Source organism: Phacochoerus africanus, chromosome 2, assembly GCF_016906955.1.
Source record: "Phacochoerus africanus isolate WHEZ1 chromosome 2, ROS_Pafr_v1, whole genome shotgun sequence".
NCBI lineage: Eukaryota > Metazoa > Chordata > Mammalia > Artiodactyla > Suidae > Phacochoerus > Phacochoerus africanus.
Window position 1 is genome coordinate 276,869,323 of NC_062545.1, and position 27,458 is coordinate 276,896,780.

The 27,458-nt window shown below is 61.0% G+C and overlaps 1 protein-coding gene across 7 annotated transcripts in view; it reads right to left on the reverse strand.

Moving 5' to 3' along the window:
• Nucleotides 1–27,458, reverse strand: part of SARDH (sarcosine dehydrogenase) — a 66,555-nt gene that overhangs the window by 17,987 nt on the left and 21,110 nt on the right. For all 7 annotated transcript variants that reach the window (XM_047768851.1, XM_047768848.1, XM_047768849.1 and 4 more), the window contains 7 exons: nt 24,550–24,691; nt 22,044–22,127; nt 19,575–19,688; nt 14,114–14,252; nt 12,209–12,322; nt 7,398–7,545; nt 3,546–3,639 (listed from right to left, as the gene is read on the reverse strand). In XM_047768851.1, the coding sequence (XP_047624807.1) occupies nt 3,546–3,639; nt 7,398–7,545; nt 12,209–12,322; nt 14,114–14,252; nt 19,575–19,688; nt 22,044–22,127; nt 24,550–24,691 (835 nt within the window). The remainder of the gene's footprint in view (nt 1–3,545; nt 3,640–7,397; nt 7,546–12,208; nt 12,323–14,113; nt 14,253–19,574; nt 19,689–22,043; nt 22,128–24,549; nt 24,692–27,458) is intronic.

Here is a 27,458-nt window from a genome sequence, read left to right on the forward strand (position 1 = left end):
TGGCTTTGGACTATCCGGGAGCGTGTGGCCTGGGCCACTGTGAGGTCAGCCATCAGCGTGACCTCGACACCAAGGAGCCAGAATCCCGCCTCTGGGGGCGCGGGAGAGGGCGTGGTGTGGGGGGGTGGGACTCAGTCCCTCCAGCAAATGTGTCCCTCCACTGTCAGCTCCCGGGCGGGGCTGCCTCTGTGCACGCAGCCCCTCACACCAACGTAGCCTGGGCTGGGACCGCGGCATCCTTCCTGGCCCCCCACCTCGTCTTCCATCCCAGAGCTCCCAGCACGGCGGGCTCCCGGCCAGTGCGTCCGGAATTAACTCTGGGGGCTTGGGGGTGGAGGTCAGCCTTGGGAAGGGACCCTTCAGCTGGGAATGCAAACAGGCTGAATATGGTGGCGGGGGGGGGCGGATTTCGCACCAGCAGGGCCTGTGCTTAGAAAGCTCTCTGCCTTCCCCACACCCCCCAAAGGCCTAGGACAGCACTGGGCTCCAGGAGGACACAGGAAATGCCCAATGACGGCTGGACGGCCCGGAAGGCTGGGAGGGTGTACCTGGGACACCCTGAAAGGGGTCATAGGTCAACAGTCTCAGTCATTAAAGGGCCACCGCCAAGGGTACCCCTTGCTCATAACAGACATGGCCCCACAAATGTCCTGCTTACGGAGGCGCTGCTGACGGACTTAGGATGACATGGGTGCTCGCGGGGGCTCTCAGACAGCATTTCACAGGACAAGAAAAGCAGCATCACAGCGTCTAAGGCAATAAAGCTGAGCGCACAAGCCGTGTGCAGGGCACGAACCCGCCTCTGTTTGCACATTTATAGGCAAAGATGAGGGAGAGGAGATGGAAGAAAATACACCATTAGCCTCGGCTCTCTTGCCGGTGCAAGAGATGGATTTTGTTGGAGTTCCCGTCGTGGCTCAGTGGTTAACGAATCCGACTAGGAACCATGAGGTTGCGGGTTTGATCCCTGCCCTTGCTCAGTGGGTTAAGGTTCCGGCGTTGCCGTGAGCTGTGGTGAAGGTTGCAGACGCTGCTGGGATCCCGTGTTGCTGTGGCTCTGGTGTAGGTCAGTGGCTACAGCTCCGATCCGACCCCTAGCCTGGGAACCTCCATGTGCCGCAGGAGCGGCCCTAGAAAAGACAAAAAGACAAAAAAAAAAGGAAGAAGAAGAGATGGATTTTGTTTACTTGTTCTGATTTGATGAGCATTCCCAATATTTACAGTGAAACTCTGATGCCGCCACCTCCTTAGCCAGACACCATGGGCAGGGCGAGAAAGGGAAGGCTCCCAGAGGTCAAGGGTCATGGCCAAAGGGGCGGAGCCAGCATTGAGGTCTGCCCCCAGGCCCTGCACTCTGCCCACGGCAATGCCTGGCAACAGAGTAACGAGCCTTCACCCACAGAGCAATAAAGTGCTTTGGACAGAACCAGCAGCCAGCTCCGGGGCAGGTGGTGACACACCCTCTCCCCATTCCTCCGGCCCCTGACATCCCATGGCCCCCACCTTGGGCTGTTACCCCGGACAGGGGTTCACCCTGGAGTCTGGCCTGGGTTTCCAGCAGCCCCAGCCCTGGCCCAGCCTGGCCCCTGGGCCCCGGAGGCCAAAGTGCAGCCAGACAGCCGAGGGCCAGGCCTGGGGAGGCAGCCAGGGTCCGAGTCCAAGGACAAGTCCCAGGGGCCTGGCTGGAGGGGCCCCGGGCTGGGAGGGAGGGGCTCCCACCTGGTCCCCTCCCACGCGAAGCCCTTAACCACACCCAGGCTGAGCCGGCGCCGCCAAGCCGCCAGCTCCCCCACCCACTTCGCAAGTCAGAACCCAGCCCCAGACAGGCTGCGGCTCAGACCCCACGGGGGCCCAGAGGGCCTGAGCTGCAGGCGGGGCTGCCCTGAGGCCCCTGTGGCCTGGGGAGGAGCTGTGCCTCGCTCTCTCAAAACGCACACCCTCTCTGGTCCTGGCAGGCCACTCTGCATCACGGAGGCAGGAAGCAAGCTAGACAGAGACAGCCCCAGCTTCCTGCCCCCAGCGTGGCCTCCAGGGAGCAGAGACAGAGCAGAACCGGCCGGCACTCCTCTGCCTGCAGAGCCGTCTTTATCGGGTTCCTTCTGGCAGGATCCTCTCTGAGGTCGTGGAGAGCTGCTTACTTGCTAACAGGGCCCAGACTCCTCCGACCTCCAGCCCCTCTGCGGGCCAGGATCGCGGCCCCCACTAACGTCCCTTAGCACGTCCCCCCGCAAACCTAAGGGGGAGATGCCCCGCGTCGGGCCTTCTGACCCCCCATCCCCGCCCGGCCCGCTTAAGGCCCCAGCCGTTTCACTGACACATATTCACGCGCTTTGTGTGTTTCACCAGCCCCCCAAGCCCTCGAGCCTCAGTTCAGGAAACATCCATCCTGGGGTTAACGCTTGCTCCATCAGGAGCTCTTGCAGGGCCTGGCGGTGACTGCACACCTGCTCGCGGGGAAATCTCAGAGCAGTGTCCCCACCCCCAACCCCACAGGGGTTCTGCCCTAGGGACCCATGGTCACAGCTGGACACGCTTTGGGTTGTCACACCTGGGGGTGCTCCTGGCATCGAGGGGGTGCTCCTGGCATCGAGGGGGTGCCGGCCAGGGTGCCAGTCCACACCCTGCAAGGCCCAGGCCCCCGACACACATCTGCTCCAGAAGGTCAGCGGTGCCAAGGCTGAGAAGCCCCGTGGCAGAACCTTCCACACGGCTGAGGACTGAGTGGGCGAACGCGGGCGTCATGGGCTTAGAGCAGCGCCTGCTCCCTCGTAGCCGTGGCTGTTCCCTTTACCGCCCGCTCCTCACCTTGGCCTTGGGAAGCTGGGGGGCAGGAGGGAGATTTTGATGCTTATTTTCCAAAAACGAGCCCGAGGCCCAGGAGTAGGATGTGCTGACAGAGCTGGGCGGGGACCCCAGCCCCGGGGTGCGGCGACTGCATGTCCGCTGGAGCCCTGATGCCATCCACAGTCTCAGAAGATTCCGGTCCTGGGACAAGGGCTTTCTGGAACTGGGGGACAGGCAGGGGGTGCTCCTCGGGGCCAGGTGGTGCACCCCCAGCAGCCCCTCCCCGCCCCCACAATGCCAGGGGCGGGGGAGGGAGAACACACTCCAAGGGCACGCAGGCCTGCTGGAGTGGGGCACTGCTCCGCCGTCCCCAGCCCTGCCATCTCCAAGGAGGGCAGGAAATGCCCTGATCTGGGAGAGTGGGCCCTGCGCCTCTGAGGAGGGGACACTGGGCGGCCGTACAGGTGGCCAGGCTGAGGCCACCGTCCCTGGCAGAAGTGTGGGTCCGGGCCACCCCAGCACGTGCAAGCACCGGGCGGGGCACAGAAATGCCTGACTTTGACCCCCGTCCCTCCTCTGGGGCCCTAACAGCCCGCGGGCAGAACGACCTGGTCCCCACTTTAGAGTAGGGAACCGAAGCCCAGGGAGGTCAACAGACTTGCTCAAGGGCACGTGAGTCCCAAGCTCCAGCCCTGGGTTTGTTCCCTTGCAGCCCGCTGCTACTGCCCACAGCCGGGGGATAGTGGCCAACAGGTACCTACCAGGTGCCCGGCAGCTCTCACCAGCTTGTGGGTGGAGAACGGGAAGGCCTCGTTGCTCAGGTCTGCATCAAGCACTTCCTGGAGAATGGCCCGGCTGTGAGTGAGAACGAGGTCGATCAGTCAGTCAACAAACACTTGCCCAGCTCGCCTGGGTGTGTGCCCTGGGCTGGGGAGGTGCTGGGGATACAGCAGTGATCAGGATGAGGCCCTGATCTCACAGGGCAGACTGACAACAAACACGCCATCCGTAAAAGCACACCAAGAGGGGGACGGGCCCAAACCCCAGTCAGATAAGAAAAGGGGAGCTTCAGGGGGGAACAGTGACAGGAACAGCCTAGCCCTGGGCAGAGACCAGAGTCAGACATGAGCTCTTGTAGGCTGTCCTTTCTCAGCTGGGCAAACCGAGGCCCGGGGCAGCTATCTAACCATCTAAAGCCTAAATGCCACAGGCCCCGAGGGCAGCGTCCTCTCTCCTCACCTCCCCCACCCCGCCATGCCCAGCAGAGCCTGGATCTCATGCTTGAAGAGTTACCTGCCACCTCACGGTGTCCATGGAAACCTTCACCTCCTGGGCGCCTTGCCCCTTGCCTCCCTCTAGGCCTTAGTTCACTCTCACGCCCTCCACATCCCCGCCAGGTGTCCCTGCCCCTGTTTAATCTTGTTATCCTTCAGGTCTTGGCTCATCTGTCACCTCCTACAAGAAGCCCTCCCTGATTTCCTGAGTCTGCGTCAGGTGCCCCTTGCCCTTGTCCAGGCCTCGGGGCCCTGATAAGTCTCCTGCAGGGCACCTCTCACACTGGTTGTTCTTGTCCCCAAACTAGGAGCTCCATGCCAGCAGGACCCTGCCGTGCCAGGTGTGCCTGGCACAGAGAGGGCACTCAGTAAACAGGACTGATTGCAAACAGTCTGGTTTTGCACTGCAGGGGCGACTCCCCACTGGCAGGAGACAGCCTCCCATTTCTGCCTTACAGGGGTCCCAGCGTGTGCCCAGAAATGCTTCCGACCTTAATCCCCATCTCCCAGATCCTTATGTACCACCCCTTGGTACCCGCGTGGTGCCAGACCACCCCCCCACCCAGCCCCTACCCAGTCCTTAAGAAGGCTGTCCTTTGCAGCCCTGAGTGGCCGGGGCGGGGGATCCACTGTCTTCCCCGCAGAGGAAGGAGGATGGAGCCTGGGGCTGCTGCCCGGGGCCAGCGTGGCCTCAGCAGTGCCAGGGGAACCCCACTAGGGCACCAACTTGGGTGTGCAGGTCTGCCGAGCTAGGGCCACGTGTAGGAGGCTGTCCTTCACCAAGGGGACAACAGGTGGCGCTAGAGAGCAGGGGCTCTGGTCAGAGCCCAGGTTCAGGTCCACCCCCAATCCCAGGAGCCTCAGTCCCTTCGTCCCCTGGAGGACAGTGACATCACCCCCTGGGGCCCTCGTGAGGCATCAGCCAAAAGGCACACTCCAAGCACCTTGGCATTAACAATTAGAGCAGTGATCGCTGCTCCTGTGCTGTTGCACCAGCCCCGTGTGGCCTCTGGAGCTCAGGTGAATTAGAATAAAAATCGTGTCTCACCGGCCACATTTCAGGCTCAATGGCCACGTATGGTTTAGTGGCTACCATCCTGGACCACCGACTGTGGAATGTTTCTAGAAAGTTCTACTGGTCAGTAGGTTATTGAGCGTCTCTCGTGGTCCAGGTGCTCTGTAAAATGCTTCCCACAGAACAACTCAGCAAGTTTCGCCTTATCGGCAGTGCCTGTGACATTATTATTCACAGGAGAAACTTTGGGTTATTTTTGAAAGAGAGAGGACAATTTGCAAGAAAAAGTTGAGAAATTTCCAGGAGGAGAGCTTGTCTCCCTGCCCCTGGAGCTGTCACTCGCCTTCCTCCTGGAGAAGCTTATAATGAGGCTGGAAGAGGCTGGCCTGTCCCCTCGGGGCCACACCTTGATCGGCTGGCGGGTGCCCCCTCCCTCCCTTGCCTGCTCACCACCCCCGAAACCAAAAATAGCCCACTCCCTGTCCACGGTCGCCGTGGCAATGAAGCTGGGGCTTCTGAGGCTGCGCCTTAAGCTTGGAAGGCCAGGACCCCCGCCCCTCATTCAGCCAGAGCTGCGGAGGCGGGACTCACCTGGGGAGAAACAAACAAGCCACATACACCAAGGATGGGGTGCTTCCTCCAGGCCAGCCCCCAGGAGAGCGCGGTCCATGCGTTACTCACTGAATCCCAGTCTCCCAGCCCTCCACCTGCAGCTGGCAGTCTCTGCCCCTCTCCACAGTCTGTGCCCCCCCTCCTTCCTTTTCCAACATGCTCCCACCCAGCCACCCGTCAAATGACTCTTGCCAAGCCTGCAGGAGCCACTGGGCTGCCAAACCCCACCGTCAATGCTTCATCTTCCTCCTACTTGACCCACTGACCACCGGACGTGCCTGTGGCTCCCTCCTCGGAACCCCTGCTTCACCTGGCCCCTGGGGCTCCTCATACCTGCTGGCCTCCTACCTGCAGCTCAGCATCAGAGGCTGCGATGAAGCCCAAGCCCAGGCATGCCCCTCCACCGCTCTGTCCCCTCACCTGTGCACCTTTGAGCACGGCTCCCACGGCCCTGGCCATAGTGCTTTTCTTCCTGCCACAGGGCCTTTGCACCTGCTGCCTCCTCTGCCTGAAACACTGTTCCTTCAGCGAGTCCCAGGCTTGATCCCTCATTTCCCCCACGGCCTCCTTAATAGATACCAGTTTTCACGAGAAGTCTGAAGTCCAGCGCCTGGCAGTTAAGGGACATGATCAGCCCCAATTCTGTTCACTTGTTCAGCAAGCACATGCTGTGTGTCTGCTGTGTGCCTCTGGGCCGGGTGGTGCACATGCAGAGCCAGCGACAACCTCGCCCGGAGTGGCGGCCCTCTGGTCCAGGACCCTGCTGGGGAGCCGCTGGCTCGCCCGCATCAAGGCACCAGGGAAAACGGACCCTGTGGCGGGGTCTGAGCCCACTGACTGGGGGCGCCCGGCCTGCTCCGGGCTGACAGGGATGTCCTGCCGACACAGCTGTGTGCAGCTCGGGGACAACACAGCTGGAGGCACGCTGTCCTCTTTCCTTCACCAATAAACATGAAAACAATTATAACCACTTCGAGTGCTGCAATGGGGACCAGAGGCCATGTTGGCACATCTGGAGGCGACTGGTCCATGCTGACCCGTGGGCTGCCCCTCTTGTTCCCCACCCCCACCCCGGTCCCTTCTCCGAAGCCCAGCCAGAGGGATCTTGCCAAAGTGCACACACCTGCTCAGGTACCCCTTCGCCTAAGACCCTCCTGTGCTTCACGCACCAGCCAGCATCCGAGGGCCTCCCGGGACCCGATACCTCATGGGTGGGAATGCAGCTCAGTAAACGCTCGGAGAGGGAATTGATGTGGCTGGATGATCCACAGACGGTCACAGATAATCCCTAGATGGATTTGCATCCATAGGTGTCGTCCCTGGAGCTACCTGGGGAGGGGCAGGTGACCTCTGGCTGCAGAGCATCAGTCTCAGCCAAGGGGGCAGGTGCAAGCCCAGCCTGGCTCCACCCACTTAAGGAGGCGCAGGTAATTCCTAGTGTGTGTTAACTGTCCAGAGACACCTCGCTGGAATCCTCGGTACTGACTCGCTGTAAGGGTCAGTCTGGGTCTCCTATTAAGGGCTTCTCTGCTCCCGGGGGCTTTGAAAAGCATTTACCTGGTGTAGCCTCTCTGGGTCACCAGCGTGTTTAGCTAACTGACCACAAGGTTCCATTCAGGATTAGGAAGCGGTTCCGCCCCGGGTCCCAGACAAAGGGATGAGGGCCCAGGGCCCAGGTGCACCGGGGGGCTTGGCTCCATGACTCTCCTCACCTGGCCGGGCCCTGGATGCTGATCAGGCCCAGGTCCTCGGAGCGGTCCACGAGCTGGCACCGGAACTGGCGGTCCTGCAGCACCGTGGTGAGGTGGCACCAGTTGTGCTGGGCCACGGCCCCGCCCACGGCCAGGTAGTAGCCGTCCCCTGGAAGAGAAGTGCCGGACTGAGCGCCGCTGGACTGCGGGATGGAGGAGGAGGGGCAGAGGGGCGGCAGGGGCCTCCGGGTGGAGAAATAGATGCTCTTTCCTTGAAAGTGAACGACAGAGGCCCGACCGAGAATGGCAACCCTCTCCAGGGGCCCTGAATCCTCATCACCCGCGGGATAAAGGGTGGGGAGGAGGGGGCTGGGGTAGGGACCCCCCTGAGGGCTACACAGGCCAGGGGAGCATTTTCTGGGGGAAAGGGGAGCCCTTCTCCCACTTCTCAAAGGGTCTGTGACCCAGGAAGGGGTAAGAGTTCCCCACGCCAACCGGCCCCAGGGAAATGCAGATCCCGCCTCAGCCCTCTTCCCCCCCCGCCCCCCGTGCTGGGCGACCTCAAGCAAGTGTCTTTCCCTCTCTGAACCTCAGTGCCTCCACCAGCTCCTGTTCTCACTCCACAGTCCCCCGGGCCCGAGTCTCTGGGCTCCCCACCTTGGTGACATGGGGGCTCGGCTGAGCCGGGCTCTACAGGCCACGCCCACTTGTGCCTTCCCGCCACCACCCTCGGGTTCAGAAAGAGACTGAGGTTCACAGAGGTCGCAGGTGGGAGAAGACGGGTCTCCGTCCAGCTCTGAGTCCACGGCCTGTGGCGCACTTCTGGGGCCACATTGCCACCCTAGCACTGCCCAGGGGACGGCAGCCCATCTCCACCCAGCGTCCTGGGAGAGCCAGTGCCCTGGGAGCTGTGACCCCAGCCATCATGCAGCCTCTCTGAGCCCCCACAGTGTCACTGGCAACTGGGGCTTAATGTGCCTCAGCTGCAGGGATGCTGTGGTCCAGCTGCTGTGTGCCCTGGGCGGGGGGGCTCTCACAGGTCATTCCCCCCACAGCGGGGGAGGGGCAGCCCTGGGAGGGGCTTCCTTCCCTCCACTTTCCATGCACCTCCCCTCCCACTCCCGCTTCTTCCCTCCCTCCCTCCTTCCTTACTCCAGCAGGGCTCCCTGTCTCAGAGGGATGGTCCCCAGGCAATCCCTGACCTCCCGGTCCCACTTCCTCCACCTCTACAGTGGGAATGAGGCCAGACCCCCTCACAGGGCTGCTGGGGGGACTTATGGAGCTCCTGCGGCACCGGGAGCCCAGCCCAGAGCTCAGGAACGGGGCGCAAGGATGGTTACGCACTGGGCCACTCCCATCCTACCTGCGGCTGCTTCTCTCACCCTTCAGTGCTATTCACTCTGGGTGTCCTGGGGCAGCACCAGCCCCCAGCCCACCCTGGGCGGAGCTAGTGGGCCTCGTGGGAGGTGGGCATCAGCTCGAGGGAGGCTCCTGCCTAGGTGCTCATCCCCGCATCCCCCCGACTCAGCATCAGAACAATCTGTCTTTAAGAGACCCACCTGGACGTCCCATCATGGCTCAGTGGTTAAAGAATCTGACTAGCATCCACGAGGACACAGGTTTGATCCCAGGCCTTGCTCAGTGGGTTAAGGATCTTGCATTGCTGTGAGCTGTGGTGTAGGTCCCAGACATGGCTTGGATCCGGCGTTGCTGTGGCTGTGGTGTAGGCCAAGGAGTACAGCTCCGTTTCGACCCCTAGCCTGGGAACCTCCATATGCTGTGGGGGCGGCCCTAAAAAGAAAAAAAAAAAGAAAAAGAGAGAGAGACACACACACTTCAACTTCCCTCTCTGGTGGTGTTGGGGGTGCAGAGCTGGTAGTAGAGCGGGGTGGGGGAGATGGGGGTGAAGGGGGCGCACAGGGCCTCCCCTCCGGCCCAGGAGCACTCACGGCTGGGCTCCGATGGGAGGTCCTGGAGCTGGCATGGAAGCCCTTTCCCCATGCCCAGGCCAGGGTTCCACCATCCCCAGCCCAGGAAGAAGCAGAAGAGCCCTGGCTCTGGCATCAGCACCACCCTCCTGGGGTTGAGGTCCCAGTAGGAGCCCAGCCGTCTTCCCGGTCCCATCCAGCTAAGCCCGGCCTTGGCACCCCGTGTTCCATGAGCTCCTCTGTGCCCTCATCCTGGTGACCCTCCAGACCAACTCCAAGGCCAAGACAACCAGCCGGCCCCAAAGGACCCCCGCTCCCTGGGCCGGGGCTCCCAGGCCGTTGGCCTCCGACACCTTTGAGGCTCGAGTCTCCAGCAGTGTCCTCTGCCCCAGCCCCCGACACACACCATGGTTCTGGGCAGCCCCCCAGGCTGCTGCCCCCGCCAGGGCCTGTCTCAGGAGGATGTGAGTGACACTGAGGCCACCAGGCTCCATCGAAAACCCTGAAGTGCCAGGTCTCGAGGCCAGAGGGCAGCCCAGGTCCAGGTCCTGTGCACAAGACGGGCACAGAGGGCAGAACCCAGGGCTTTGGCACAGGCCGGGAGCTATGGGCTGTGGGCTTTATTCCGTGCTTTTCAGAATTGCTGGAATATTTCCTTTGGTGACACAAAATCGTGTTCAAAATCACACTGCAGGCTGACGAAGCTGATACACAAGCCTGATCACAAGCGAAACGCCCCCGCCTCTTGACCTAGTGGTGACCCGACCTAGCGGGTGTGACTAACATGCAGACACACCCGCATATTTAATCGATATGCATATTCATAGCAAGACTGGTACAGCTTTTTTTTTTTTCCTTTTCTTTTCACGGCCACACCTGCGGCACATGGAAGTTCCCAGGCTAGGGGTTGAATCAGAGCTGCAGCTGCCGGCCCACACCCCAGCCAAGATGACTCGGGATCCGAGCTGCATCTGTGACCTACGGAGCCGCACGAGGTGATGCTGGATCCTTAACCCACTGAGCGAGGCCAGGGATGGACCCTACATCCTCATGGACGCTAGTCATGTTCTGAACCCGCTGAGCCACAACAGGAGCCCCGGTACCGGTTTTTTAAGGCTGAAAATATGAGGTCCACGCTGCAGTTTTTCCGTGTTGAGCGGTGAACCGGGATTTTGTGCTCCGCAGAGCGCTGGGCCTCCCTCCCCACCTCCAGGTACAAACCTCCCCGTCAGGCAGCCTTTGAACTTGATTCAGAGGCTCCAGAGTCCAGGCAAAACACCTGTGGGGGCCACTAGCCCAGCCCCGTCCCCCCCCTCGCAGAGCCTGCCCTCCCCCCACAGCCCTGGCAGGTGGGCCCTCAAACCCTTGGGTCATCAGAGGATGTGTGCTGCAGCCTTGGGCGGTGGCTCTGCTGACAGAGCTCCCGTGACAGCCTCTACCTGTGACAAGGACGAGCTTTCCAAGGAGAGAGCTGAGGCTCCGGGAGGCCACGCACAGCCCTCCTGCCCCTTCGAGCTCTCGCTCAATTGCCTGCAGCCTCTCAGGGAGGTAAGTCACAGTGTCCACCTCACAGATGGGGAAACTGAGGCCGGAGAGCTGGGCCCCTGAGCCAGGCAGCCCCAGAGTCAGGATTTCGGAGACCTGTGCCCTCACGGGAGTCCCTCCATTCTGCCCCCCAGCTGGACTTGCTCTCTGGGGACAGCAGCTGTGGCTGCGCCTCCCCTTGGCTGGGGCTGAAGGCCAGACAAAGCTCCCAGGGGCCCCTCTCAAAACGGCCCCTGCCGCCCCCTCGGCCTGGCTCTGCACAGGCACCTCCCTCGTTCTCTCCTCCGCTCCCTTCCCGCTGGTGGCTCTGACCCACCCTTTGAAGCTCAGGCCAGCATCGCCTCCTCCAGGAAGCCCCTCCTCACTCCTCCTCGCTCACCTGCTTCCCGCAGCCTCCCGGCGTCATCGCTCCCTTCCAGCCCCTTACCCTCTCACCACCGGTCTCTCTGTCCTCCTCCCGCCTCCTTCTCCCAGAGCCCAGGCCGGAGCCCCCTCCTCCCTCCAGGGGACCCTGACCCAGTCCTACTGAGGACGCAGCTGAAGCTGGGGCTCTAGGTTTCCTGGATGGGCTGTGCCCTTCCCCGACAGCACAGTTCAGCCACACAGGGAGCGGCACAGCTGGATCCCTTCTCGGAAATCCAGCCTCTCCGAGGTGCAAGGGGCCTTTTCTGGGGAAGGGGATGCTCGTTACTGCCTGGGATCTCAGCCGTCTTCCTTCCTCCCTGATGGGGACACACCCCTGCATGGAGATCAGGCTGTGCCCATGGGACCCAAGGAGTGGGTCAGGAGCTGAGCTGACAGGGGCAGGTCTGGCTCGGTGGAGTCAGAGCCGGGCCAGCAAGGAGTGTGAGGGCTGAGCTCCCCGTCACAAGGGGTATGCAAGCAGAAGCAGGGGGCCCGCAGAGGGCAACCCGGGTGTCAGCCTGCCCACAGAGCTGGGTGTCTTCTCAGGACCCGCTCCGGTCTGAGACCGGGAGTTATACGGGAACCCAGAGAGTAACTGGGCATACGGATGTCAGAAGCAGGAAGGCGCGAACTTGCCCGCGTGGGAGGCATGGCCTTACCCTTGGCTTCTTCTGCTCCAGGCAGAAGAGGCGTGCACGCCCATGCTGTGGCCCCTCGGAAACACCACGGAACAGGCAGGTGCAAAGACACACTCACTGAGTGCTCGGAGCCCAGCAGCACCACCTGAACTAAAGGCTGCCTTCGGCCTGAAGCAAACCTCTGATCTCCCGGCCCAACCCCAGCGGGCGCTCTGGTGATAGAGAGCATCCCGGCCCCGACCACCCCGCGCGGGCAGCCGCCTCCCCCAGCAGGGCTGCAGTCACAGCACCACTGGGCCTCAGGGGCGTCTCTTACCTTCAAAGGCCGGGGTCAGCGGGGACGCCTGGGGGCTGGGGGCCAGGCGGCTGACCGTCAGGTCGCTTTCCGTGCCCCCTCGGTGGTTCAGCATGCAGGTGTACACGGTGGAGCCTGCGGGTAGGAGGAGACCCCCGGGGGTGGGAGCCGCTCAGGGCAGGGTAACCCTTGTCGGGATGCCCTCATGAGGCCCCCTCACCTCTATGATGCCACCACAGCTGGGTGACCCAGAGAAGGGCAGGCCGGCCAGCCAGCACTGCTATCCCCAGAGGAGGAAGGATCAGGAGGGAGGCTCCTTTCTTCTGGAAAGGCCCTGACTTTGGCTCCTCCCACTCCACCCTCCCCCACCCCACCGGCTGGGGGCAGGAGTCACATCCCACCTGCTTTGGTGCACCTCGCATCATGCCTGGCACAGCAGAAGGGCCAGGAAGCTCTGCTGAATCAACGAATATGCAGGTGGGGAGTTGCCTGGTGGCCTAGGGGTTAGGACTCAGCGCCTTCACGGCTGTGGCCCGGGTTCAAGCCCCAGTCTGGGAACTGAGATCCCATATCAAGCTGCTGCATGCAGCCACGGGGTCGAAGAAAAAAAAAAAGAGTACGCAGATGGATGGATGGGGGGTCGAGCAGGGAGGTGGGGGAGGGATGGCGGGTGGGTGCGGAGGTGGAAGGGTCTGGAGGTGAACAGGAGGACGGAGACGAGGGGGAGGAGTCAGAGGAGGTGAGCAGGGCCGGTGTGGGTGCGTGGGCAGCTGGGTTGGCTGCCTAAACGGTGTAGTGGGGGAACTGTGCTCCGTTGAGGCCCTTTGACCCCAGTCCCTGTGAATGAACTTTATTTGGAAACAGGGGCTTTGCAGATACGATGGTGCTGAGACGATTAGAGGTCGTTACAGTGGGTCCTGAACCAGCATGACTGGTGTCTCGAAAGGAGACGACGCCGGGGGGGACCCGTGTGGCTACAGAGCCGAGACCGGAGGGACGCAGCTGCCGGCCATGGATGCGTGGCCCCTGCAGAGGCCAGAGAGGCCAGGAGGGCTCTACAATCCTGGCACCACAGCCCTGATGGGGTGTGTGGGTGTGGGTGTGCTTTTTAGGGCCTCACCCACAGCATATGGAGGTTCCCAGGCCAGGGGTGGAATCAGAGCTGCGACTGCCGGCCTACGCCACTGCCACAGCCACAGCCACACCAGATCTGAGCCGCGTCTGCGACCTCCTCCACAGCTCACGGCAATGCTGGATCCTGAACCCACTGAGTGAGGCCAGGGATCAAACCCATGTCCTCATGGATGCTAGTTGGGTTTGAAACCCACTGAGCCAGGACGGGAACTCCAACGGCCTTGATTTGGAACTTCCAGCCCCAGACTAGTACGACAATACATTCAAGCTGCTTCAAGCCACTCAGTTTATGGCATTTTGTTACAGCAGCTCTAGGGGACTCACACCCTAGATGGGTGAGTTTGGGGTGGGTGGATGGGTGGGTGATAAAGAAGCGAGATGAATGTCCCATATATTGCACAGGACAAACAAAGAAATTATTCATTCTTTACCTAGAATTCAAATGTTACTGAGCATTAAACTGTAAGGCTGAATTCTAGAAACCTTATTTGGGGAGAGGGTTCCTGGGGGTTGTAAATGGACAGGTTTCCAGCCCCGGGAGACGTACTGAAGACCCGCTGCCTCCAACCCGTCCAGAACTAAGTCAAAGGGAAGGGAGGGGGCGGGGGGGGGGGGCAAGGGCCTGGGGCTTGGCCAGGAGGGCAGAGGGGTCTGGTCACGGGGGCCCAGGGCCAGCCAAGGAGCTGGAGTGTCTGGCCTGCAGAGGGACAGGGTCAGCTTTTTGCCACCTCCTCTCAGTGCCCCGGGCTGTGCAGAAGCGAGAAGGGAGCATGGCCCACCTGGGCCCCGTACCTGGGGGCCGGCTGACATCGGCCGAGAAGAGCCAGTCGGCTGCCTTCCTCGCATCCGGGCCCACCAGGTAGAACTTCCCGAAGTAGGACATGTCAAACACAGCGGCAGCCCCTCTGCAGGCCAGACACTCCTTCTTGATCTGAAAAGGCCCAGAGGTGGGGTGGGGGGGTGGGGGCTCTGGGACCCGCCTCCTCCCCACGTCCCTGCAGCCCTCGCTGTGCTCCCGCCTGAGCCCCTCCCCGCCCCAGCCAGGAAGCCCCTGGGGGTGGCCGTCCTTCTCAAGCACAGGAACACTCCCCAGGGCAGAGCAGAAGCTGCAAAAGCAGGGAAATCATACAAAATAGGTTCTTTGCCCACAAGGGAATTCAAAAATCAATAGCAGAAGGAAAAATCGGAAAATTCGCCAATAGGTGACATCAAACAACACGCTCCTAACTAACCAAAGGATTAAAGACCAGCAATCACCGAGGGAATTAGAAACTACTTCTTCATGAATGAGAAGGAAGACACAGCAAATGCAGAATGCTGACAGGGCAAAGCCAGTGGCCGGCTCCCGGTGACTTTACACCTGCAAAGGCTCTCAAGCCAGCAACCTAATGCTCCACTCCAAGGAAGCAGAGAAAGGAAAGCGAGTTAAACCCAATGCAGGCAGAAGGAAAGAAATAATAAGACGAGGAAGGAAAAAATGACATCTGAAAGAAATAAGAGGCTCGGAAATTGGTTTTTGGAAAAGATCAACAAACTTGGCAAATCATTAACTAGACCGACCAAGAAAAAACAGAGGCGACTCAAAGTACTAAAATCAGGAATGAGAGGGGGACACTGGCACCCAGATGATGCAAATAAAATGGACTGGAAGGAATTCTATGAGCAACAGCCCACTGACACATTAATGGAAATTTCTAGAAAGACACAAATTACGGAAGCCGCCTGAAGAGGAAATAGAAAGTCTCTATAGATCTAGACCACAAAAGAAACCTAATTAGTAATTTAAAATTCCCCGCAAAGAAAAGCCCAGGTCCAGATGGCTTCATGGGCGAAGTTTACCAAACATTCCGAGAAGAATTATTACTGATACTTCACAAACTCTTTCCATGAGGCCAGCATTGCACTCGATGCCAAAACCAAAAGACCTCATAGGATAACTACAGACCAATATCCTTCATGAATACAGATACAAAATACCATGGCAACAGAGTTCCCTTGGCAGCTCAGTGGGGTAAGAATCTGCCAGAGTGTCTGTGAGGATGCGGGTTTGATCCCTGGCCTCCCTCAGTGGGTTAAAGATCGGGCATTGCCTCGAGCTGCGGTGCAGGTCGCAGACTTGGCTTGGGTCTGGCATTGCTGTGGCTGTGATGTAGGTGGGCAGCTATAGCTCCAGTTCGACCCCAAGCCTGGGAACTTCCACATGCCGCAGGTGAAGCCCTGAAAAGCAACAAAGAACAAAGGCACAAAAGCTGCTGTAAGCAAGACAGACTGGTACTGACATAAGGACAGACACAGAGATCAATGGACTGGAACCCAGAATCCAGAGACGAATCCTCAGCTGACCTTTGTGGTCAAGCGATTTGCCACAAGGATGCCCAAGGCAGTTCATGGGAAAAGCGGAATCCTGAACAAATGATGCTGGGATGCTGAAGAGCCACCTGCCAAAGAGTGAAGCTGGACCCGTTTCGCACACCATGCACGAAGCTGCATCAAGCTGGATCAGAGGCCTAAGTACAAGGCCTAAAACCACACAATTCCGAGAAGAAATATAGGAGCGAGTCTTTGTGATCTGGGTTAGGAAATGCCTTCTTAATTATGACACCAAAACCACGTGAGACACGAGAAAAAAATACCTAAGTTGCACTTCATCAAAATTAAGAATTTCTGTGTTGCCAGCAATATTATTAAAAAGGTGAAAAGAGGAGTTCCTGTCGTGGCGCAGTGGTTAACGAATCCGACTAGGAACCATGAGGTTGCGGGTTCAATCCCCAGCTTCGCTCAGTGGGTTAAGGATCCGGCATTGCCGAGAGCTGTGGTGTAGGTTGCAGACGCGGCTCGGGTCCCGAGTTGCTGTGGCTCTGGCGTAGGACGGCGCTACAGCTCTGATTAGACCCCTAGCCTGGGAACCTCCATATGCCGTGGGAGCAGCCCAAGAATCGGCAAAAAGACAAAAAAAAAAGTGAAAAGACGACCCACAGCGTGGGAGAAAATATTTGCAAATCAAAAATCTAATGAGGCACTTGTATCCAGAATGAATGGCGAACTCTTCTACGTCAATAAAAAGATGGATAAGCCAATAAAAAATGAGCAAAGTATCTGAATAGCGGGTTCTCCAAAGAAGATATACGAATGGTCAAATAAGCACATGAGAAGGTGCTCAACCCGCAGTCCTCAGGGAAATGCAACTCCAGACTTCGAGGTACCACTCCACGCCCCGCTAGGATGGCCAGAACCCAAAGACAATTACGAGCGGTGGTAAGGACATGGGGAAGTTAGAACCCCAAACCCTGTGGGGCGCATGAAATGGTGCGGCCACTCTGGAAAACACTTGGCAGATGCTCCAAATGTTAAACCAGACCCAGCAATCCCACTCCGGGATATATGCCCCGAGAGGTGAAAAGCGGAAATGTGGGCCACAGCGGAGGCTCGGAGCCGGCGTGGCTGTGGCTGCGGTGTAGGCTGGCAGCTGCAGCTCTCATTCGACCCCGAGCCTGGGAAGGGCCACATGCTGCAGGTGCAACCATTAAAAAATAAAAGCCAAAAGAGATGAACGGCTAAAGAAAAAGTGTGGTTAAAAAGATATCAGAATAGTGTTCAGAATGAAAAGTCATGACATACGGATACATGCTAAGTCGCGGGCGGACCTTGAAAACAGGTAAAGGACAGAAGCTAGAGCCAAAAGAGCACCCCTGTAATGAGTCCGCTTTCAGGAGAAGTTCTGATGCGGCTGACCTGCGCAGACAGAAGGCAGATCGGGGGCTGCCGAGAGTTGGGGGTGGGGTGGAGAAGTGGGGAGTGACTACTGATGGGTGAAGGGTTTCTTCTGGGGGAGACAAACGTTCTAAAATCTGTGGCGATGCCTACACAACCCTGCGACTATATTCTAGAATATTGACTTGCACACTCTAAACGTACAGTGTGTGAATACATCTCAATAAAGCCAGGTGGGGTTTTTTTTGTCTTTTAGGGCCACACCCAAAGCATATGGGTTCCCAGGCTAGGGGTCGAATCAGAGCTGTAGCCACCAGCCTACACCACAGCCGTAGCAACACCAGATCTGAGCCGATTCTGCGACCTACACCACAGCTCACGGCAATGCCGGATCCTTAACCCACAGAGCAAGGCCAGGGATCGAACCTGCATCCTCATGGATCCTAGTCAGATTCGTTTCTGCTGAGCCACAATGGGAACTCCAAAGCTGTTTTTTTTTTTAAAGAAAAGAAGGCAATGGAGTTCCCAGGTGGTGCAGTGGGTTGAGGATTTGGTGTTGCCACGGCTGTGGTTCACCCAGTGGCCAAAAAAAAAAAAGAATGTAACATCTCTTGTTATTTTGCCCCATACGGTATGCCAATGCCCCAGCCTTCCCTTGCCTGGCACCCCATTTTTGCCCTAAACACCTCACCCCACCACTGAACAGATGTCCCAACCTCATTGTTGTTTATTTGGGCCACACCCTCAGCGTGGGAAAGTTCCCTGGCCAGGGAACCAACCCACGCCACAGCAGCCACCCAGGCCGCTGCAAAGACAACTCTGGGTCCTTAACCTGCTGAGCCACCAGGGAACTCCCCATTGTTCTTACTAAAAAAAAAAAGTATAGCAGACCAGCTACCACTTACGGAGCTGACACTACCTCCTCCCACCCCATGGTAGGTACACCGTGACCCCTGGAGCAGGTGGGACTACTGATACCCAGGTGCCCTCAGAGGCCCTGGGATGTCACATGATCTGCTCGGGGCTGCACAGGTGGGAACGAGCCGGGTCATCTCCCGGTGCCCCAGAGGCCACCGGGTGCATCGTTCCTACTTGGCATTCAGTGATGCTGTGTGGTAGGTGGGAGTGAGCGGATGGTGAGGTGTTTACACCAGGGCAATTGGCCAGCATGGTCACAGAGCAGGCTTCTTCCAGGGCAGTGGGCTGTTCCAAAGCACCCCGCTGGGTCTTCTAGGCTCCTGAGCCCAGGCACTGCCACTCTCCCCTATGCACCATCCCCTTATGAAGCCCCCTCCCCCGTCAGGCTGACACTGCTGCAGCTGCAGACCAAACAGCTTCCCAGGGCATCTACCCAGGCTGGGGAGGTTGCCAATGCTGAGAACAAGTGTGCATTTCATGCTTTGGGACCGTGGAGGTGCCTTTGCGGGGGTGGGACGCAGCCACAAAGCCAAGTTGGCATATTCCCTCCCGGCTCCCACGTCCTCTGGGGCCCGAACGTCCTGCAGGCCTGGGAAGCGGCGAGGCTGGAGGTGTCAGACGGAGCCCGTTCTCTCCCATTCCCTCCTCCGGAGGCAGCCCTGCGTCCCCCCGCCCAGCTCTCAGATGCACGTGCCACTTCTATTTCAGAAAGCCCCCCACCCCCAACGCCTTGCTGGAGCAAGTTTGCTTCCTTTCCTTCAAGACCAGGCGCAGGATTGGTGTAAAATGAAACTGTGGGCCTTGTTCAGGAAGGAGGAAGGGTTTCAAAGCAGCCAGGGCAGAGCATGAAGCCCCCCTACCCCTGCACTTCCGAACGAAGGTTGCCACGTGGCGGCGGGTGTCCCATGCCCGGGAGGCTGGCCTGGCTGCCTTCCCCAGGGGCACTGGGGACCCCCTCCTGGATGTTTCCCAGGCCTGCCCTCTCTGGGGACCCCCAGGCTGAGGGGCCCACCCCCCACACAGTTACTGAGGGAGACTTCATGTCCTCTCCAGCCGGTCTGTGCACGGGGTGGGGGGCTCTGCTGGGGTGTGACACTTTCCAAAGCAGCTGGGCTGCTAGGGGGTGGGGGGAGCTGGCATTGCCCTCTCTGCAAAAGTTCCCTGCGAGAACGTCCCTGCATGCCTGCTGCCGACTCGGGGGGAGGCCCAGCCCCTTAGACCTCGTCACCTCAACCCCAGAAAGAATGGGGAGCCAGGCCTGGGAGCAAGGGGTCTTGGGTCTCCAGGTGCCCTCTGACCCGCCTCGCCCGCCCACTCCTGGAGCCAGAGGGGCGGTGCGCAGGGCCCAGACCGTGGCCCTCTCGGCTCTGATCTCCTCTGCTGTCCCTGGGGGCCCATCCTGGACTTACCTGTCCCGCATCTGGGCTCTGTGTGCGGGAGCTGACGCTGGGGCTCACCACCCAGCGTCGCACCAGGCCTGGGGGCAGCTCAGAGAGGGGTACGCCTGGCCCGAGGCCGCACAGCCGGACCCAGGCCTGCCCGTCCCCCGCCCTCCCCCCGCCCCTGCCGAGGCCAGCCCTAAGGGGTGCCCCGGCTTCCCTGCCCCCAGGGCTGGGGCTCCTACCACGTCGTGGTGGGCCGGGAAGTCGAAAGTGTACTCGTCGGCCAGCAGCCGGCTGTAGGCGTGGTCCTGGTGTGCCCGCTTCCCGTAGGCCCCGTAGTAGTCGTAGGGGAGCACCTGCCAAGGACGTGGTTGTCACCCCCTCCCCGACACAGGCAGTGTGGCCTGGAGCCGGCGGCTTGGCAGAGATGAGGGTCCCCAGGACAGATCTGGTCCTGCCCCCGCCGAGCTGCCCCCTCTCGGGGCGAGCGTGTTGACGCTGGGATGGAGGAAGGGGTTCAGGTGTTCCACCCGCGTTGCCCCAGTGACCCCAGAGTCACCGTGGCGGTGCGGCGATGCAAGGGAAGCGGGTGTGCTCAGGGGGCCAGAGACGGGGCCGAGCGGGAGGCAGGGGCGGGTCGACTGGACCCCCCGGGGCCACCCCAGGGCCTCCAGATCAGTGCCAAGCAGGGGGATAAGGCCCAGGGACCAGCTTGTGGAGGAAGAGGGTGACAGGTTTGGGGTGCGGTGGCCCCAGCGATGGTTCCAGACACGATCCGGGCCCTGTCCTGCTCTGGGCCAAGCCCTGCTCAGAGGGCCGCTCACTTCCAGGGAGGGAGACCCTCTCTACAGATGAAGACTGGCCCAGAGAGATGGAGGCTGGCCTCGGCCACGGGAGAGTCCTGACAGCCTGGCCTGAAGCCAGCAGCCGCCCCTGAGGCCAGGTCCTCAGCCACCACTCACAGTGGCCTCTCCTGTGCTCTGGCAGCCACTCTCAGAAAGGCCCAGAACCCAACAGCCCCCTCCTAGCCCTGCTTCTGCCGACAGAGCCCCTCCTCCTCCCCCCTCCCCTCGCCTTCTTCCCTGACACCTGCCCTCACTCGGCTGGCTCACCTGGAAAGGTATGAGCAAGCCAGAAAATTCTCACCTCCCAGCAGGGCCAGCCCCGCCCAGCCCAGTCTTTCTTCACAGGTAGAGCTCTGTGTGGTTCTGAGCCAGGTCTCTCTCTGCTCCCCCCAAGCACCCCCCACCTCCTCCACCCCTGCTCAACCCTGGTGTCCAGGGAGGGAGGGGCCTTTCCTGGAGTCTCTGCAGAAAATCCTCGCCCTGGGCCCTCCAGGTGGCCCCCACTGGCCCTGAAGCCCCTGCAGGGACCACCCAGCCCGCGCGGCCTGGCCGGGGATGGGGGACTTGGAGGTGTTTCGTCACTCAGAGTCCTGGACTCCACTAGGATGGGGGCTGCAAGGCCTGCTCATCTTTTTTGTTTTTGTTTTTTTTAAGGGCTGCACCTTTGGCACATGCAATTTCCCAGGCTAGGGGTTGAGTCAGAGCTGCAGCTGCCAGCCTACGCCACAGCCACAGCCACAGCCACGCGGGATCTGACCTATACCGCAGCTCACGGCAACACCACATCCTTAACCCACTGAGCGAGGCCAGGGGTCGAACCCGCATCCTCATGGATACTAGTCAGGTTCTTCACCCACTGAGCCACAGCGGGAACTCCCAAAGCCTGCTCATCTTGGGACCAAGAATAAGTTCCTGATTCCTGCTCCCATCTCCTGCTTGCCCACGGATCCCGGGGGCGAGGGGCTTCCAGGGCAGAACAGGCCGGATGCAGCAGGCCCTGTGGAGAGCTGCCCGGGGCGGGGTCGGCCCAGACCCCTGCTCTCTGCTGACCCCAGAGGAGCTGAGGCTGAGGCCACCCTCGCTCTGGCTTCCCTCACCTAACAGGCAGTGGGACTCGCCTTGGGACACGGTTGCTATGACGACGGGAGATGGGTTGCATTGGAAGGGGATGGGTGAAACAGAGCAACGGGAACGGGATTTTAATTTGGACAAATCTGGCTCCAATACCATCCCCCGACTGGACTTAAAGCGTCACATCGCCTGCTGCACAGACCCCGGCCGAGGTCTCACGAGCAGAATGGTTTTGAGGACCCGGGCCCCTGGGAGGCACTGGGTGGAGGAGGGGCACCCCCCAGGAGGGCACCCAGAGGCCAGGATGCTGTGAGACACCAGCTTACAAACTAAGGCATGGAACGCATCATTTCGTGCTAAATCCTCCCACCAACATTAACAGTTGCAGTTGCCAAAAATACATGAACAAAATTATGAGACGATGCTCTCATTTCTCCTGTAAAGCGGGGGAGTCTAGCGCGCTGCCTCCTGGCTCTGGAACACCAGCTCTCCCGGGCCCCTGGTCCCTTTGGGCCACGGAAGGCCCGGCCGCCCTGGGTGGGGAGTGATGCCCACGGGGCCATGTGCAGAGGCAGGGCCCTGCGCCCACGGGGAGACCCGGCAGATCGACGGGGGCTCGGCTTCTCCGAAAGCAGGATGACTCACCTGGCCCTCGATCCATCAGGCTGGCCGAGTGCCAGTGGCTGCAAGACATGCAGCCACCTTGGGTGGGGAGGACGTGGAGGTGGGCCGGAGGCAGGGTGAGGGCAGGGCGGGGACAGTCGTGTGGCCGCTGGGTGCTGGGGGCTTACTCACCGGAGCTGGGCCTTGGGGACTGAACCAGCCTGGCCGTTCCCAGCCGTGCCGCTCCTGGAACACACAGCCTCGGGCCAGGAGCTCCTGGATGGGGGCAAAGGATGGGGGATATTGAACAAGCACACCCAGGCCTGGCCCGACCCCCAGAGCAGGGCAGGGAGTGGCCAAACCTGCCACCTCACCCCGCAAGGGGCAGAGGGCAAAGAAGTCCTGATACTTGGAACCTGGCACAGGCTCTGACTCCGGCTCTGGAACTCCCCTGGTGCCCCCACGCCCCCTGAGAGTCTGCAGTTACTTTCTCTGATGAACTGAACTGCATCCCACATTTCCATGGTGAAGCCCTAACCCCAGTATGACACATTTGGAGAGAGGGCCCCCGAGGAGGGAGGCAGGGTGAAATGAGGTCCTACAGCTGGGGCCTGAACCCTCCTACGGAAGAGGCGCCAGGGCTCCGCCTCCATCAGGAGCAGACACCGCAGGAAGGCGGCCGTCAGAGAGCCAGGACGCCAGCCCTTGCCAGGAAGCGGTCAGGTTGACCCTGACCTCCCAGCCTCCCGAGAGAAATTTCAGCCTCCCCGTATCTGTTGTGGCAGCCCAAGCTGACAGCGCACCCTGTGACTCTGTGCTGCCACAGCCAGACACACACCCAGGGCAAGTGAAGCCAGCGCTGGAAACAAGCCCGTGATCACGCGAGTTCCCAACAGCCAGGAGTGGGCAGAGTGCAGATGCCCCTCCACTGACCATCGGTCACCAGTGTGGTCCATCCAGACGCGACATTATCCAGCTTAAGAAGGAAGGGCAACCTTTCACCTGCTACATCATAGATGAACCTCCGAAACAGCATATGCCCGGGAGAAGCAGCCCATCCCTAAAGGCCTCACAAAAGGCCTCATATTCCATTAATAAGAAATGATCAGAAGGGGCAAATCCGAAGAGATGGCAAGTCGAGTCGAGGTTTTTCCAGGCTGGGGGGAGGGGCAAATGGGCACATAATGGGCACAAGGCTTCCTCCCGGGGTGACGAAATTGCCCTGGAACTGGATACTGGCGATGGCTGCACCGCAGTGCGGACGCATCTGATGCCCCCGAACTAGACACGTTAGAATGATTAAAATGGCAACTTTCATGTTATGCGCACCTTACGACAATCAAAAATTACAGCAGACACAATGAAGTAGTAGTGGTAGACTTCCTTGAATATAAATTTGGCTTGCAGGGGAAAAACACGAAAAAAGAATCTCCACTCTGATTTGAAGGAGCCTGTAGCTGGGGATAAAGCCATCCGGCTGGCGAGGGGACCAGAGCCTAGATGGGGGCCCCGGGAGCTGCGTCTGGCAGGGCGCTCAAGCGCCAGGACCAGTGGGGGCCCGAGGCCCAGAGGGTCTGCGTCTCCCCCTCCCCGGGGACCGCTGACCCGGAGGGAGGGGGGCCTGAGGTCACAGGCCAACTGGTGACACCCAGATGTGTCCTCGGCAGAGTCCCCTTTCCCAGGGGGCAAAGTAAGGGGCCAGGCTCCTCTACAGAACGCGACCCGTGGCAGCGGCTGGGAATGTGTCACCAGGAGGGAGCTGACGAGGAAGAGGTGGAGGCGTGGACGCATGCAGAGTCCCCCTCGGGGCTGGTGCTGCGCCCGCCGCGTCCCCTCCAGGCAGAGCTGTGCACAGATGAGGAGGTGGGTGTCCGAGCCCCCTCCTTTCTGGCGACAGTCCCTGCTGAGCTTTGGGGCGGTGGGGGGGTTAATGCCCCAGGGCAGGCTGGGGGGAACCCGAGGCCACGTGTGGCTAAGCTTTCCCGCTGGCCAGAGAGCGGGGCAGCCCAGGATCCACGATGCCTTTGTCCTGGGGAGGGGTGGCCCTCTGGGGTCCAACTCGGGGTCCTGGGAGAAGGAGGAGCCTTCGGTTTAAATGCTACCTGCTCACCGATTCTGTGCTCCCGCCTTGCACTGCATCCATCCAGTCAACAAACATTCCCTGGGCACCTATCAGGAGTCAGGCTCTGTGCTCAGACTGGGGCACAGCTCCTGCTGGCAGGAGAGCCAAGCGTGCAGCACAGGATGGGGGAGGCAGGAGGGCTGGAGATGGAATGGGGGTTTAGGGAAGGAAATGCGAGCCCAGGGAAGCTGCTGGGGTTGTCGGGGAGCCAGGGAGAGTGCACAGGGGCAGGCCCCAGGGAAGGGCAGCTGACAATGGGTTTCATGGTGTAAGTAGGAGCTCGCCAGGAAAGACAGGTGTTCTGGGCAGGCTGCAGAAGCAGAAGCACGTCTCCTCAGCACGCTGCTGTCTGGCTGCACCCTTCTGAGGGGCAACTGCATGCACCTGCCCCGGGGACCCCTGCTCACCCTCCCCACTGTCCTCCGAGCCCACTCCGTCGGTAAGTGCCGAGAATGAACAAGCCATGTCCTCCCCTCCCCTGCCCTGCAGCAGGGGTGCCACGTGCGCTCTGTCACCCACAGCCTGGGCCCCTGAGAGCACCCGCCCGCCGGCACAGGGCTCGTGGGGGGCGTGTACCTCGTGCAGGGGGTCCCTCCTCATGTTGCGCCCGGCCAGGGGCTCATCGTGGGGGAAGACGATGGAGTAGTTCTTGGCGTACGACTCGTGGCTGCGCTCGCGGATCCAGCGGCTGTGGTCCGTGAGCGAGTGATGGAAGCGCCTGTCGTGGATGGAGGGGCCGGTCACCGTCTCAGGGAGGGACCCTGGGCAACCAGTCCGTAGTCCCTCCACTGGGGTTCTCCCTGGTTTGGATCTCCAGGGGGCGCCTGGCTCTCTGTTCTCCCACTGAGGGGCCTGGGGAGCCCCCAAACCTTGGGGAATTCGCAGCCCCCACAGCCGTCAGGCACAGAGAGTGGGCACAGAGGGCACAGGGCTCCAGGCCGTGCTTCTCATCCCCGACCTGGGCCCTGGGCCCTGCGCGGTGAAGCCCGGAGGAGGTCCCCGGAAGCCCAGGTGGCCTGGTGAAAGTTAACGGGAGGGATCTCCAGAGTTTAGGGTCAGCAGACCTGACAGAGAGCCCCTCTCCCCCTCAGTGGAGGCGAGGAGTCAAAGTCATGGCCTGTGAGGTCAGACCCCTCCAGAGCAGTGCAGGTTCAGGAGACATAACAGCTTGTCTGGGGGCCCCGCTCCCGGGATGGTGTGATCGAGTTCCCTGCAGGCTTGTCCCCTTGCAGCTGGGGGGACACCCTGGTGATGTTTGACTCCCGCCAGCAGCCCCCACGTTATCTCTTGTGGAGCTGAGAGGCCCCGCCCCCATGGCTGTGCCCCTCCCCCAGCCTTCGCATGGCAGAACGGCCAGAGCTGCAAAACCGCCTTTCCACATGGTCACCTGGTCTCCTTGGACCGGCCCTGGCTGCCTGAGCCAGCTTGGGCACAACCACGGGGCTGCGGTTACATGCCAGGCCCTGCAGCCTCCTCCCAGGCACAGCCCAGCTCTCAGACGCCCAGCCCGTCACCGCCCTTCGTCAGGCCCCCACCTCGCTCCCCACCTGCTGGCACCTCACGTGGCCTCCAGGGCCACCTGCTCACCAGCTGTGTCCCATGGGTATTTCTGTCCCCAGGGGCCCTGTCTGAGCCTCGTCGGGGCTCATGGACCCTTGGTTTGCACATAGTTCTAGCCGGCGTGATCTGAGCCGGGCAGGGCAGTGGGGCTGCAGGTGTGAGAATTATTATTACAGACGTTGTTGGTAGTAACTCATTTAAGGAGCTCTTTTCCACGCAGGCCCAGGGCCGAGTGCCAGCTGCAAGAACCCTTCTGTCAATCCTCAGAGCAGCCCCACGTGTCGGGTCCATGATTTGGTTCGTTCCACATGACCAGAGACCTGCCTGCACCCAGGCCTGGCTACGCCGAGCCAGGAGCTGCCAGAACTACTGAACCCGGGCCTGGCTATGCTGGGCCAGGAGCTGCCAGAACACACCGCAGGAGCCGGGCCAGGGGTCTGGGGATGGGTCCCAGGAGCAGGCTGAGAGGGGTGGTAAGTTTGGAGACACACGGCAGGCTTGGGAGGGGCCGAGCCAGGCCAGGAGGGGGCCAGGAGGCTGGCCCCCGCTGTCCTGTCCATGGTCAGACATCCCCAGGCACCAGGAGGGGTGTGGCTCCGGGGATGGGACGAGGCTGCCCTCCCAGCCACTCTGAGAAGGGGGCTCTGGGGGGGCAGCACCCAGCTCAGTAGAAGCAGGAGCAGAGAGCAGCAGGGGAGGACCACCGCCGGTGGCCCCCTCAGATGGGGTGGCCCCTTCCAACCTGCACACGAGCGGGCAGAGGGGCCCGCAGCCAGGGGCCGGGGCCGGGGCCAGCATCCAGCCACCCTCCTGACATAATAAGGAGCGACTCCGCCTTCCTGGTTGCCCCCACCCCCAAGGACTTTCCCTAAAAGAGACGGCGCACGCGCAAGCGCCGCCTATGCCAGGCCCTGGGGGAGGCAGCCCTACCCCGAGGCTCAGACCCACTCGGCCGAGAGGAGGGTCACTGCTCCCATTTCACAGGCGGGGAAAACGAGGTCGGAGAGGAGGAGGAACAGGCTGGAGCCACATGGCTAATAGGCATCTCCGCTGGGATGCGGAGAACCCCTCCGGGTCTCCGAAGGGGGTGCTACCACGGGCACCCACGAGACAGCTGCCATGGCCTGGAGGCCACCTGATGCCAGGTCAGCCCCAGGAGCCTCCCACGCAGCCCGGGGTCCAGACATGCCTTGGACGCGGCCCTGGGCCCTGAGGACCCGGCACATCCCTCCCCGGGCCTGCCCTTGTCGTGTAAGACGAGGGGTGACCCTGGTCAGAGTTCCGCTCTGACCTTCCCAGTGTGCACGCAGGCGACCAGCGCTGCCTGCTTCGGGGGTGCTCGGCGCCCTCACTTCCTGGCTTTGCCTCTCGCGGGGCCTGTGTCTCATCTGCATCCCCCGCGCAGGGCCAGGGAAGCAGAACATCTCATTAGCTGAGAGGCCCGGTGCCAGCGGCTGGTCCAGGATGATGGTGGGGAGAGGGAGGGGGCCGCTGGGTGGATGTGGACGCCCCGTCAGTGACCGCTCGGGCCTGGAGGCCAGCAGCCGGTCATCTCTTGGGGTGCACTACCCAGGCCAGGGGGGTGGGCTGACGAGATCGCAGCCCCCGCCCCCACCCACTGGGCCCCAGCCCTCAGGGGCCCCCTCCCCAGACCCCCTGCCTTTCAACCTGTGAACCTAGGCCGGCTGGGCCGTGGCAGAGGCGGGAGCTCTGCCTTCCACCCACAGCCCAGCCACCGGACCCTCCCACTGGAGTGTCAGCTGGTGAGATGGGGGCTCAGACCCCCTGGGAGAGTGGCCCGCAGCCTGACTGCTAAGGCCGGAGGCCAAGTGGGCGACCCTGTCCATCCCGTTCTGGAGCGGGAGCCGAGGGAGGCCAGGGACACAGAGAGCCCTGCAAGGCTGGCAGCCAGCTCCCTGCCCCCC